A 14,365-nucleotide genomic window follows, 5' to 3' on the forward strand; every position below is an offset into this window, starting at 1 on the left:
GTGCTACGTGACTGACTTGCCCTGATGGCTGATATGACACCCTCTTGTAGCCCCTGCAGGCAGCACCCTATGTGACTGCCTCGACTTGCCTTATTTTGCAACACGCCTTGATATCACAGCATTATGCTAAAAATGATGGCCTGCCCTTTGAAGCTCAGAGTTTGAAAATTGATGGGAGCTGAAAGCTCTTAGTTCCTGCTTCTAGCCAAGAGTGCGTGGTTAGCTTGACACCAACTGTTGCCTGGAGCTACTTTTGACTCACCAGGCCAACCGGTGCCATACAGGCATACGTATATAAGTTTTGCGGTGCAGGAAAAGTGCCAGTAAAAGTGGTGGCAATTTCGTGACCGCCAATTTTCCCGCACTGCAAACCTACAAGTTTGTCAGTGGGGGTTATAAGATTTACCTCCAGCCAAAAGCCGGCCAGCAATCCCCTCCATGAGTCCTGGGCGACTCCATGGAATGGGGATTTACCGCCATTGCACCTGGAATATGCCGGTAATACCGGGATATCAGGCGTGGGTAACTGTTGGTCCGTTTCCCGGTATCCCGCCGGAACTACCGGCCAGATACCGGAAAACGTATAATGAAGGCCATTAACTTTGAGTGTTTGTGTGGGAATGTGTATTAAGGAGGATAGGAACACATCCAGAAGAACCTTAAGCGTAATAGATCCTACATGCTGGGCAAAATGTTACATCGTGCTTCTCATGTGGACATTCGATTTGCATCACGCCTGGTTCCCCAGGGGTAGCTCCTGCCTACCGGCCAGGTGGTGCCTCATACCTAGATGCTGCTGCACATCAAATCTTCATTTCGAACCCTGCCATTCCTAGGGTGTCACTTTCACAGATCAAATGGCTTGCATGTGCTTGAAGGTCTTTGGGTGTGTGCCCTGAAGCACGCAATATAACTGCTTTAATTACATTTATATTCATTCTGACTTTCAGGTCTTTCCTAATCGTCTGTATCGTGGTGTGAATGCATGAATTATTTTTAGGAAAGGATGCGTTTAAGATTCCTGTCCTCTGTGTGTATTCTTTTCTACATTTAGCACTGTCTCAGGTTACCTAGCAACTCATGCTTCACAGTTTGTAACGGCATCAGGAGTACCACAGTTTCAGTTAGATAGTTCGGTGAGCTGAGTGCCTGCTGCAGCTGTCTCTGTGCTCCGTTCCCGTCTGAGGTTTGGATCTCAGCTGCAAAATCTCAAACTTCCATGTCTCCGAGGTCTATCAATTGAGTACCCCAGAAGTTAGGAAATAAGAAAAGCTACTATTTAAAGTGCCACACAGAAGAACCCAACCGCTGACACCTTTTTTTGGACTAACTGAAAATATTATGCTGAGATGGCAAAATAAATGCTGTCAAACATTTCTTTGCACATTTAAAGCATCAAAAGATAGTCGCATTTGCGGTGTGTGATATGCAAAGGCTCACATCTAGCAGGGGTGGCCGCATTCACCAATCCTCAGACTGGGATTATCGCCAGTTTATGGTTAGGCAAAACCTCTACACCTGATTGTGCCCTGCCATCCCTGGGAGAGTCTGGCACACATGATCAGTTGGCTTTTTTCCTGGCAGGTGTGTCTCTCGAGCACAGAGGGAGTCATGGCAATGTCCACACGGAACTCCCATGGTCCGGCATAGCTGTCAGAGATGGAGCAAGACCGCCTGCACAGCATGGCATCGAGAAGTAACATGAGGGCATGGCATAGCCCTCGCTTGTACAGCCGAGTGAGCCATCGCCTTCCTCATTCCTCGATGACAAGCAACCAGATCTCTAGAGAAACTGCTTCCACCACTTTTCCAAACCACTCTAAACAACAAAATGTAAGCACTACTTTCAAAGTTTTGGTGTTCACGGCTGGGCCTATATATAGTATTTTCAAAGAGCGCCCTTCCACAAAGGAGCCGACTCCACAGGGCATATCCATCACCCCTTCATCCTAACACTTAGCACTTCCTCCACTATCCCGTTCCTATATCATGCTCGCCTGTCCTTGTCCCTGGTCCATGTATCTACCTTCCCTGCATCATCTGGTCTTATATCCACATACTCTTAACACTTCCTCCACTATCCCATTCGTATATCATGCTCTACTGTCCTTGTCCCTGGTCCATGTTTCTACCTTCCCTGCATCATCTGGTCTTATATCCACATCCTCTTAACACTTCCTCCACTATCCTGTTCCTATATCATGCTCTACTGTCCTTGTCCCTGGTCCATGTTTCTACCTTCCCTGCATCATCTGATCTTATATCCACATCCTCTTAGCACTTCCTCCACTATCCCGTTCCTATATCATGCTCTACTGTCCTTGTCCCTGGTCCATGTTTCTACCTTCCCTGCATCATCTGATCTTATATCCACATCCTCTTAGCACTTCCTCCACTATCCCGTTCCTATATCATGCTCTACTGTCCTTGTCCCTGGTCCATGTTTCTACCTTCCCTGCATCATCTGGTCTTATATCCACATCCTCTTAACACTTCCTCCACTATCCTGTTCCTATATCATGCTCTACTGTCCTTGTCCCTGGTCCATGTTTCTACCTTCCCTGCATCATCTGATTTTATATCCACATACTCTTAACACTTCCTCCACTATCCCATTCGTATATCATGCTCTACTGTCCTTGTCCCTGGTCCATGTTTCTACCTTCCCTGCATCATCTGGTCTTATATCCACATCCTCTTAACACTTCCTCCACTATCCTGTTCCTATATCATGCTCTACTGTCCTTGTCCCTGGTCCATGTTTCTACCTTCCCTGCATCATCTGATCTTATATCCACATCCTCTTAGCACTTCCTCCACTATCCCGTTCCTATATCATGCTCTACTGTCCTTGTCCCTGGTCCATGTTTCTACCTTCCCTGCATCATCTGATCTTATATCCACATCCTCTTAGCACTTCCTCCACTATCCCGTTCCTATATCATGCTCTACTGTCCTTGTCCCTGGTCCATGTTTCTACCTTCCCTGCATCATCTGATCTTATATCCACATCCTCTTAGCACTTCCTCCACTATCCCGTTCCTATATCATGCTCTACTGTCCTTGTCCCTGGTCCATGTTTCTACCTTCCCTGCATCATCTGATTTTATATCCACATCCTCTTAGCACTTCCTCCACTATACCGTTCCTATATCATGCTCTACTGTCCTTGTCCCTGGTCCATGTTTCCACCTTCCCTGCGTCATCTGGTATTATATCCACATCCTCTCCCCCATTGTTAAGGACACTGGTTCTCCGCTCTGTAAATCAATGTTAAACGTTTTAAAAGCATTTCTGTGCCAAAAGTGCATTGTTTTCACTGTAATTTTCAATAAATAAATACACCTCCTAATTAAATGACCAGGGAGTACTTTACAATCCGGCCTAGAAGTGAGGCCCGTTTACACCAGGATGGGAGGCACCGACCATGGATTCCTGGAGATGTTTACACTAACCTGAGTGGAAAAGGGAGTGGCAAAGTGTCATTTAAACTTGCACTTTCCCACTTGGCCGCACGTCCATCCAGCACACTAAATCGGACCAGAAGGGAAGCAGTCTTCAAGTGGAATCGTAAGGCGCGGAATGGGTCCACCTGATTGTGTGTGTAGGTGTTTGGAGGGGGTCTTATAAATGCTCCAGTGCTGTTTTCTCTCCTCATTTAAGACACAGCCTCACACTGCACTCTCCCAAATGCAACTGCGCCTTACTCCCTAAAATACCCGGGGTTCTGCACTTTATCCCATACAATGTCAAAGTCTTCCCTGCACACCATTGTGTCCTGCTCGGCCTTTGGCATGGGGACATGCTTCCCTTTGCTATACAGCAGTTAATCAGAATCTACCACCCCCTCACCCTTGTCCCCTGCATGGTTCTGGGGGCTTCCATTGAGGTGACTGGGGAGGCCCCCAAAGAAGAGCAGGATGGTCCTAGAAATGGTATGGGAAGTATCCGCTGGCCACTCTCACTTAGTCCCTCCATAAGGCAGGGGACAGGGAAAGTAGCAGCACCACTGGTCTTTTAACAATAACCAATGGAGCTTGTTCTTACTGACCGTTTCGAATGCTGTCCCCAAAGAAACAGCTTATCCCAAGTCACATAGCCCCCTGCTTAGCACATCAAAGACACACATCAATCCAAAATGGCAGACTAGCCTCATAAGGGCTCGCTTCTGACTTTCTACGCATTTAATGAGCCCCCTGATCCCATGGGCCCCCAGCTTGTCGAAATGCCCCACCAAACGGCCAAGCACAGGTGCAGCCCCTCAGAGAAGTCTGGCCCAAGTGCTGACAGGTGTTGGGAGAGGAGGTTGGAGAGCAGAGGAGGTGACAGGAGTAGATAAGTAGGAGGCAGAAGAACATCAGAAGGAGATTGACAACATCAGGAGATGCAGGAGACGAAAGATCGGGAGGAGGTCGAAAAACATCAGGAGACGCAGGAGAAGAAAAATCGGGAGGAGGTCGAAAAACATCAGGAGACGCAGGAGAAGAAAAATCGGGAGGAGGTTGAAAAACATCAGCAGACGCAGGAGACGAAAGATCGGGAGGAGGTTGAAAAACATCAGCAGATGCAGGAGACGAAAGATCGGGAGGAGGTCGAAAAACATCAGGAGACGCAGGAGAAGAAAAATCGGGAGGAGGTTGAAAAACATCAGCAGACGCAGGAGACGAAAGATCGGGAGGAGGTTGAAAATCATCAGCAGACGCAGGAGACGAAAGATCGGGAGGAGGTTGAAAAACATCAGCAGACGCAGGAGACGAAAGATCGGGAGGAGGTTGAAAAACATCAGCAGATGCAGGAGACGAAAGATCGGGAGGAGGTTGAAAAACATCAGCAGATGCAGGAGACGAAAGATCGGGAGGAGGTTGAAAAACATCAGCAGATGCAGGAGACGAAAGATCGGGAAAACATCAGCAGAAGCAGGAGACGAAAGATCGGGAGGAGGTTGAAAAACATCAGCAGATGCAGGAGACGAAAGATCGGAAGGAGGTTGAAAAACATCAGCAGATGCAGGAGGCAAAAGATCGGGAGGAGGTTGAAAAACATCAGCAGATGCAGGAGACGAAAGATCGGGAGGAGGTTGAAAAACATCAGCAGATGCAGGAGACAAAAGATCGGGAGGAGGTTGAAAAACATCAGCAGATGCAGGAGGCGAAAGATCGGGAGGAGGTTGAAAAACATCAGCAGATGCAGGAGACGAAAGATCGGGAGGAGGTTGGAAAACATCAGCAGATGCAGGAGGCAAAAGATCGGGAGGAGGTTGAAAAACATCAGCAGATGCAGGAGGCGAAAGATCGGGAGGAGGTTGAAAAACATCAGCAGATGCAGGAGACGAAAGATCGGGAGGAGGTTGAAAAACAGCAGATGCAGGAAAGATCAGGAGGAGGTTGAAAAACATCAGCAGATGCAGGAGGACGGAAGATTGGAAGGAGGTTGGTGAATATGTGGAGGAGGTTGGAAGATACAGATGATTTGGGGATCAGCAGGAGGAGGTCAAAAAGGAAGGCCAGGAGGGGCGGGGGAGAAGAACGGAAGCAGCATCTAGCTCCATAGAGCAGGAAGGGTTGAAGAGGCCACCTGGGTCTTAGGTAGGGGAGTGGGAGAACAACACTGATCTGAAGGGGATGGGCCCTTGTTTGTAGGAGGAAGAAGCTGGTGGTGAAACAACGAGGAGGAACAAGAAGCTACCAGGAGCAGAGAAGTGCATAGAATGAGAAAGATCAGGATCCTCAGACAGGGAGGTGGCAAGGCCATTCTGCAGTTCCCTGGGACAGGGGGAGGAAGACTGGTCCCATGGAAGTGCTCCCTTTACTTGGGAGAAGCTCACCATGTACCAGCAGCTACTGGGAGGAACTCAGCGCATCTACAGGAGCTGTCTGCAAAGGAGGTCATCTGCAGGGAAGAAGAGCACTCGCAAGCCTAAAGCCCATCACTGCAAGGAGAAAGTGAAGTGACTGGGAGATGAGGTATGCAGGAAAAACACTGTATGCCCAATACCGAGAGGAGATCCTAGAAGGACATTCAGAAACAGTGTGCAGGGACCCCTTACCCCCAACACTGACTGACCACTCCTACATTGAGGGGATACTGTTTGAGGTTTCCTCTTGACGTGTTACATTGTAAATATTATACTTTGTACTCATATTCTAGTGTAGTGGGCCTTTGAGCTGTCCACTCGGCTGTAGAACACTCCCTTTTAAGTTGACACTACACCCCTGTACCATTCATATTCATTTCAATGCTATCCTATAAGAGGACACAGTAACTACCACCCTATTAGAGACAGGTGAAAAGGCAGGATAATGCAGATAAGGTCCAGAACAGTTCAGCTAAGCCCAATAGGAATCCATCCTCACGCACCACTATTGCCATCCTACTAAAGTACTAGCAGGCTTCCAGAAAGTCTGTCCAGGACATGGCTCCACCAGAAGCATTCATGCCCGCACTCATTCAAGTGTGCCCGTAGCGCCACCTGGGTTTCCTTCCTAGAGAACCTGGCCATTCATGGCCCTAGGGGGCTTGGGGACTGAGTAGGAGAGCATTTACTGTACTCTCTACTCCTCATTGTTTCCTTGCACCCACGTCCACACTGGCACAAGGCATCGTGGAGGGCTTCAAAGCCGTACCAGCCCTGAGACAAAAACATGATCAAGTCACACTGCCAGGCGCTGGCGATGTAGCACTGCTGCTTCCCTTCCCCCACCCCACCCTGGGGGGGCGGGGGGGATCTGCCTTGAGGGCAACACACCTGTGGTGGAAGAAACGTTCCCGGTCAGACCAGACGGGTGCTAGGTAGGGTGCTGGGTGCTGGTTCTGCACAGGGGTGGGCTTGCCGCCAGATTACCCCCCTGTTCTGAGCTACTCACCGCTCTCAATTGCTCAATCATATCTTATTAACACCTAGATCGAAAAGTAGACACAATTGGCTCAAAGCTCTGTAGAAAGCGGGATTACTTAAAATACAGGAGCACACGTGCTTGTCTGTGGGATGCGATCTTCCGTGCCCCACCTCAGTACCTGCCAGTTACATTCTCCCTACCCACCTACCAAAATCAGCTCTCCTTCTGAAGCACTGTGGAGCCCAGGGAACAGGGATGGTAATTAACTGGACCTCTCTCATAGATGTCCAATCAAAAATACCATGCTTTCCCCCTGGGCCCCCCAGCACCTTGCATACACACATAATCATGTTGATTGTGTGAGTGTGTTAGGCGCTGTGGGGCCCAAGGTACATGGATGGTATTTCTTTACTGGACATCTATTATAGATGTCCACTAGAAAATACCATGCATGCCCCCTGGGCCCCTTAGCACCTCGCATACACACAGAATCACGTTGATTGTGTTAGCGTGTTAGGCGCTGTGGGGCCTAGGGAACAGGGATGGTATCCTTTTACTGGACACCCATCATAGATGTCCAGTAAAATATACCATACCTGCCCTCCTGGGCACCCCAGTTCCAATTACAAACTGCATGACTTTTTACCCAATTCTTTTTTAAAGTATGCTCTAAAACATTTCAACCAATTATTTCAAAAAATGTCCCTGGGGAGAACCTCTCCCGAACCCCCCCTTAATTGTTTCCCTCGCTACGCTGGGTCGCTATGGCACATGCGCCTCCACTTAAAAATTCCCCAGTCGCCACTGACCCTCGGACTGTGCTGGGAACGGGGTGGGGGAGCTTGGGGACTGTGGTGGGAGCAGGGTGGGGAGAGCCACAGGTCTGTGGTGGGGAGAACCCAGAGACTGGGTAGAAGTGGGATGAGGGGGCCAAGAGACTATGATGGGAGCAGGTGAGGGTGCCCAGGGACTATACTCGGAGTAGGGTGCAGTGACGGCACACGATAGTTCATAGCCCTTTGGACTTACTGCCCATTTGGCGTTTTTGGGGGGGCCCAGCCTGCCGACATTTTGCTCAGGGGGTGCCCAGGCTAAAAAAGCTTGAAGACCACGACTCTAGACAGAGATGACCTACTCCCAAGGACAATGAGTTGGGCAATCTGGTAATGATGAAGCCTTCTGCTGAAACTACAAGTGGAGTACATTGCCCAATGCGATAATCAGACTGGCGCATCCATCACTCGATTCCAATTGGTGGGATGTGCCTCAGAGCAGCTCCTGGTCCACCCTCCAAAGGTACGGGCATGTGACTTTCTGGCCAATCATTGAGTAATTCTCTCTCTGCCTTCTCTCAGATCTGGGCTTTAAGGAGGTACATCCATGTAGATTCTGTATTACTGCAAAACAGAAATGGGAGGGAAATCTGCTTGGAGTGACTTGGAAGGTAACCAAGAGCGCTGGGTGAATGGCATTTGACCTTTGGTCCAGACGATAAAAGAAAACCATTCCAGGCTGGCACTTCCACCCCGTTTGGTAAGTGCATCCTGGGGTGCACTGACCTTGCACTTGTAGGCGGGGCTGAAACCTGCTCACGCACAGAACAGTATTGTCAGCGCAGCTCGGTTACAAGTGCAAAAAGATGGTGTGAGTTCAGCTTGTAGAAGTATCCATCGTATAGCTATATGATCATCGCACAGCTATATGATCTGTATGATGGATATATCCCTACAGTTACACTCTTTTTGCTAATGCCTTCCCAGGGTCCTGTAATGCTTGAATATATAATTAACTACAGTAGACCCAGGAAATACACTCTAGCACCTTACATCTACCTCTGTGACAACAGTCAACACCCGGAAGCTAGGGAAGTGGCGATCATTGAGATGTTCCACTACTGTGTAACATTAAATAACAGAAAATGATATCCGATAGACATTGTACACTCTCTCAACTATGCCAAGAACTCATCCCAGCCTGCCCCCTCGCTGCGAGTTAAAAAAAAACACTCAGAAGTGTACACCACAGAGCTCCTCGTCCGTTGGCATCAAAGCAGAAAATGTACAGGCATCATGGCTCTGTTCCATAATTCATTGCATACACAAGTTCTATAAAGAGCAAACAGTTATAGCCACTCTCAAACAAAGCATATTCAATTGCTATTTTACGACAGCCATGGTCAACTCGACCACCACCAAGAACCAGAGGCCCATCACCAGTCTTCTCACTGCATTCAAGATCCTTGAAAAACATATTTCTTCTAACATTGGCAGGAATGGTCTTTATGAACCATTCAACCCCCAGTTTCCTGCTAGGGATTGGCACCAAAACAGTCCACAAAACCTGGAATGGTGTTCCGAAATCAATTGAAAAATGGGAGGCCTCCTTGTTAATGCCCCTTGACCTCAGCATGGTCCTGGAAATGCTTAACCATGCCATTTCTGCTTCATAGCTTCTTTAATGTAGTAAGAATGTTGCAGAGATGCCTTCAATGGTTCATGTCTGATCTCAGTGATTGAAACCAATTCCCTTTCTGCCCATATCCCAACCAGTCTTATGAGGATTGCCGCTGTCACCCGTGGTCTGTAGCATGTGTTTATGTCAATCTCATCCAGAAGATCAGAGGTTACCAAACCTCACTCAAGAGTCATCTTTGGAGCATACCCGAGGCGAGGTAAACAAGTCATCTTCATTCTGGCTCCCTGCAACTTCAGAACCCAGACACTGTATTTCCATTGAGCTAGTTTGCAAAAGGTGAGGTCACAGCCCTGTGATACCATGCTTATCATAGAGATCAACAGGTGTATCATTTGAACCCCTCATGGGGATCATTTTAAGGTCCCCCGAAAATGCCTACTGAGTCTGCATATTTTATCTTACCACCTCACCTCCAGAGAAAGCTCAAAACTCATTTCTACTCAATCCACTTTGCACCCACTCTACTGAACAGGGAATAGCCTGAGGCAATTCACAATTCAATTCTCAGAGGTCTGTGTGGAGAATTCTGCGGATCCCCCACTAAAACCCTGCATAGAGTCTCCTCCCAGGTGGTCAGGAGAGGGAAGATGCTTCCTGATCCCAATCCTGGGGGTGGTGTACTGCGGGAGGATCATCTGGGTGTAGCCCAGGCCCAGGGAGGTGGGGAGATTGCACAGGGTGAGACACTGTATTTTTCCTTGACGGTAAATACTTTTACCAGAGACTTAGAGGAGGAATTGGCTTATTGTCATTTTGATATATCTCAACCTCCTTCTAAGGACGAAAGGGTAAATTCCGAAGGAGTTTGTTTCTTTATTTATTTTTAATGCGCACCAAACCCAGAGGTAGCAGGGCGCAGCAATAAGAATATGCGAGGCTTACAGAGTTACAGATTTGTGCAATTTACATAGTTACAGCTTTTGTACAGGTAGACATAGTAGAAAATAATGTACATAAACACAGAATAATTTACAACAAAAAAAACATTACAGGACATTTAACATAATCAATTTAGTGTTGAACCCAAAGAATCAATCTTTTATAAACCCATGTTCCCATGTCTTCCACAATATCAAAGGTATACCAACAGGAACAGTGAAAATGTGGCTTTTCTTGCCCCTCTGTCTCTAAAATGGTTAAACCTTTCAATTCATATTTGTACAATATCAAGGGAGGAAAATCCCTCATTAAACCTTTTAAAGAAGTGGAGAAATCGAGTTTATCTGAAGTCCCTCAGGGACTGTGAAGAAGAAGAGGGCAGAAGAGGCATGCAGGAGTCAAGGTTGAGCAGGCAAGCATAAAAGCTTTTGGCAAGGTCAGGTAATTTGCCCTAAGTGCCTGTACCTGAAACCAACTAACCCACCTGGGGGACATAAAAGCTGCTGCAGGGAGGAGCAATAGAAAGAAGCTGGAATAGGAGCTGGAAGGTCAGCAGTAGCAGAAGCAGAAGAAGCAGAGCGTGAGGCTTGCAGTTCACAAGGAAGTGTAACCACAGGAGGGATGCAGAGTAGAGGAAGGGCAGATTTCACCTGCAGGTTCTGAGTTGTTCCTGTGCTCACAAACCCTGTTTGGCAGTAGTAGCATTGGAAGGGACTGGAAGAAACAGACAGTCTTTACATGTGTGCCTAGTTGCTGTGAATGCAGAGCTGAAGATGTGCATTGTCCCAAGGCTTGTGTGCAGAGGCAAAGCGAGGGAAGCTGTAGAGTGGAAGACTCTTCTTTACTGAGGCTGAATCGGGGACACCCATGCAGTAGAGGGGTGTGGGTCCCTAGAGTGCCGGTAGCAGTAGCAGGAGAAGAAACCAAGCCTGGAAGCAGAAGCAGCCTGCAGTCATCGTAATTGTGGAGTCGGAAAAAGGAAGCTTCGGACTCCAAATTAACAGAAATAACTTGCAGGTAACTGTAGCCAGCTTTATTCGCACTTGAGCATACATCTAAGCGATTAGAAGTTGTTTGTAGAAGTGGAAAGTCTTTCTAATAACGGAAATGTAACACCCGCTTATGTTAACAAGATGAAGTACCTGCTTGTCATGAAAGTATCTCTTTTCCCAATTATTAGAAATAACGTATTGATGAGCGGTTGCACAGCTCCTACTATCAAGGAGAATGTTGCCAGTAAACTTACTGAAGCAGAATTGACTTTCCCAAAGTGCTAGAACCATAGTGTTTCTCGAAACCTTGGAGGCTAAAAGCTGACCGAAAGGTGGGAACGCACATCATTTGAAGTGGCAGTTAAAACTAGAAGTTGTAGAAGTGGCTGAAGCTGAACAAAAGAACAAGCATTACACAAGCCCATAGAGTGAAATCTATTAAAGTGAATCCCGCTCATTTAAGAACTATACACCATTATTCTAGAGTCGTTGAAGTTGTTATCAGAGTGTCTGCTAATATTAAGGTGACAAGGCTACCCAGAGCTATAAGAGAAGCACAGCATATTTGGGGAAACCATTGGAGGGAAAGGTGTATATGACGCTGGGGAAGGGAGCAGGGTGCTTGCTAAAAGAAGTTGTTTAAAATCTGCTTGGCTGAAACTGTTTGAGTGGAGAAGAAATAGCCTGGAAGCGAAAGGCAGATTGTGGTAGCTGCAGGACAGAAGGAGAGGCAAAGAAGCTGCCCTTTCTTACTATACAAGAGAGAAGACTGCCTTGTCAACCTGTACAGGTCGAAGACGTCTTTTTGAAGTTGCCTAAAGTTGAAGTTGCAGTAGCAGCAGTGCATTTGCTTAACATGGAAGTTGTAGTAGCAGCAGTAGAACTGTGGTTGTCAGCATTTCTTGTCAGAGCTCTATCAGTTGAAAGTAGTAGCAGCAGAAGTCAACTATGGGGCAAAGGTGCCTGATCACACTGTATCATTAGTAGAAGGGAGTTGCTGGAGAGAGAGCAAACCTTAAGCAGAAGCCTCCTGACAAACTGTGTATAAAAGATGCTGCAGAAGTCTAAAGCAGAGGAGTTGATGTAGACAGAAGTGGTACTTTTGTCTTCAGCTTTACCCATTATTTCCTGGAAGGAAGTCATCCAAAAATCCCCATTGGTGCCGGTATTTTCTTTGTGGAACTGGGAAGGAAAATCTTTCCCTCCTGGATAAGAAGGGAGAACCTCTCCATCCCACTTCATGGGAAAAAACATCTCCCTCGTGGATAAGAAGGGAGAACCCCACCATCCTGCTCTATGAGAGAAACCACCTCCCTCCTGGCTAAGAAGAGAGAACCTCCCCATTCTGCTGCATGAGGGAAACCATCGCCCTCCTGGATAAGAAGGGAGAAACTCTCCATCCTGCTGCATGAAGGAAACCATCTGCATCCTGGATAAGAAGGGAGAACCTCTCCATCGTGCGGCGTTAGAGAAACCATCTGCCTCCTGGATAAGAAGGGAGAACCTCTCCATCCTGCTGCGTGAGGGAAACCATCTCCCTCCTGGATAAGAAGGGAGAACCTCTCCATCCTGCTGCGTGAGAGAAACCACCTCCCTCCTGGATAAGAAGAGAGAACCTCCCCATCCTGCTTCATGAGGGAAACCACCTCCCTCCTGGATAAGAAGGGAGAACCTCCCCATCCTGCTTCATGAAAGAAACCACCTCCCTCCTGGATAAGAAGAGAGAATCTCTCCATCCTGCTTCATGAGAGAAACCACCTCCCTCCTGGATAAGAAGAGAGAACCACTCATCCTGCTTCATGAGAGAAACCACCTCCCTCCTGGATAAGAAGAGAGAACCTCTCCATCCTGCTTCACGAGAGAAACCACCTCCCTCCTGGATAAGAAGAGAGAACCTCTCCCTCCTGCTTCATGAGGGAAACCACCTCCCTCCTGGATAAGAAGAGAGAACCTCTCCATCCTGCTTCATGAGGGAAACATCTGCATCCTGGATAAGAAGGGAGAACCTCTCCATCCTGCTGTGTGAGAGATACCACCTCCCTCCTGTATAAGAAGAGAGAACCTCTCCATCCTGCTTCATGAGGGAAACCATCTGCATCCTGGATAAGAAGAGAGAACCTCTCCATCCTGCTGCGTGAGAGAAACCACCTCCCTCCTGTATAAGAACAGAGAACCTCTCCATCCTGCTTCATGAGGGAAACCACCTCCCTCCTAGATAAGAAGGGAGAACCTCTCCATCCTGCTTCATGAGGGAACCCACCTCCCTCCTGGATAAGAAGGGAGAACCTCTCCATCCTGCTTCATGAGAGAAACCACCTCCCTCCTGGATAAGAAGAGAGAACCTCTCCATCCTGCTTCATGAGAGAAACCACTTCCCTCCTGGATAAGAAGACAGAACCACTCCATCCTGCTTCATGAGAGAAACCACCTCCCTCCTGGATAAGAAGGGAGACCTCTCCATCCTGCTGCATGAGAGAAACCACCTCCCTCCTGGATAAGAAGAGAGAACCTCTCCATCCTGCTTCATGAGGGAAACCATCTGCATCCTGGATAAGAAGGGAGAACCTCTCCATCCTGCTGCGTAAGAGAAACTACCTCCCTCCTGGATAAGAAGAGAGAACCTCTCCATCCTGCTTCATGAGGGAAACCATCTGCATCCTGGATAAGAAGAGAGAACCTCTCCATCCTGCTTCATGAGGGAAACCATCTCCCTGGATAAGAAGAGAGAACCCCTCTATCCTGCTTCGTGAGGGAAACCATCTCCCTCCTGGATAAGAAGGGAGAACCTCTCCATCATGGTTCATGAGAGAAATCACCACCCTCCTGGATAAGAAGAGAGAACCTCTCCATCCTGCTTCATGAGAGAAACCACCACCCTCCTGGATAAGAAGAGAGAACCTCTCCATCCTGCTTCATGGGGGAAACCACCTCCCTCCTGGATAAGAAGGGAGAACCTCTCCATCCTGCTTCATGAGGAAAACCACCTTCTTCCTGGATAAGAAGGGAGAACCTCTCCATCCTTCTTCATGAGAGAAACCACCTCCCTCCTGGATAAGAAGAGAGAACCTGTCCATCCTGCTTCGTGAGAGAAACCACCTCCCTCCTGGATATGAAGAGAGAACCCCTCCATTCTGCTTCATGAGGGAAACCACCTCCCTCCTGGATAAGAAGGGAGAACCTCTC

At 47.9% G+C, this 14,365-nt stretch overlaps 1 protein-coding gene across 1 annotated transcript; it reads left to right on the forward strand.

Annotated features, from left to right (window-relative positions):
- The first annotated feature begins 4,384 nt into the window (after positions 1 to 4,384).
- On the forward strand, positions 4,385 to 5,388 carry LOC138527168 (uncharacterized). The gene is made up of 2 exons (XM_069638273.1): positions 4,385 to 4,861; positions 4,912 to 5,388. The coding sequence occupies exons 1-2, from the start codon at positions 4,385 to 4,387 to the stop codon at positions 5,386 to 5,388; spliced, it is 954 nt and encodes a 317-aa protein (XP_069494374.1).
- Positions 5,389 to 14,365: the final 8,977 nt, after the last annotated feature.

Source organism: Ambystoma mexicanum, chromosome 14 (assembly GCF_040938575.1).
Source record: "Ambystoma mexicanum isolate Mex_15411 chromosome 14, UKY_AmexF1_1, whole genome shotgun sequence".
NCBI classification, from domain to species: Eukaryota; Metazoa; Chordata; class Amphibia; order Caudata; family Ambystomatidae; genus Ambystoma; species Ambystoma mexicanum.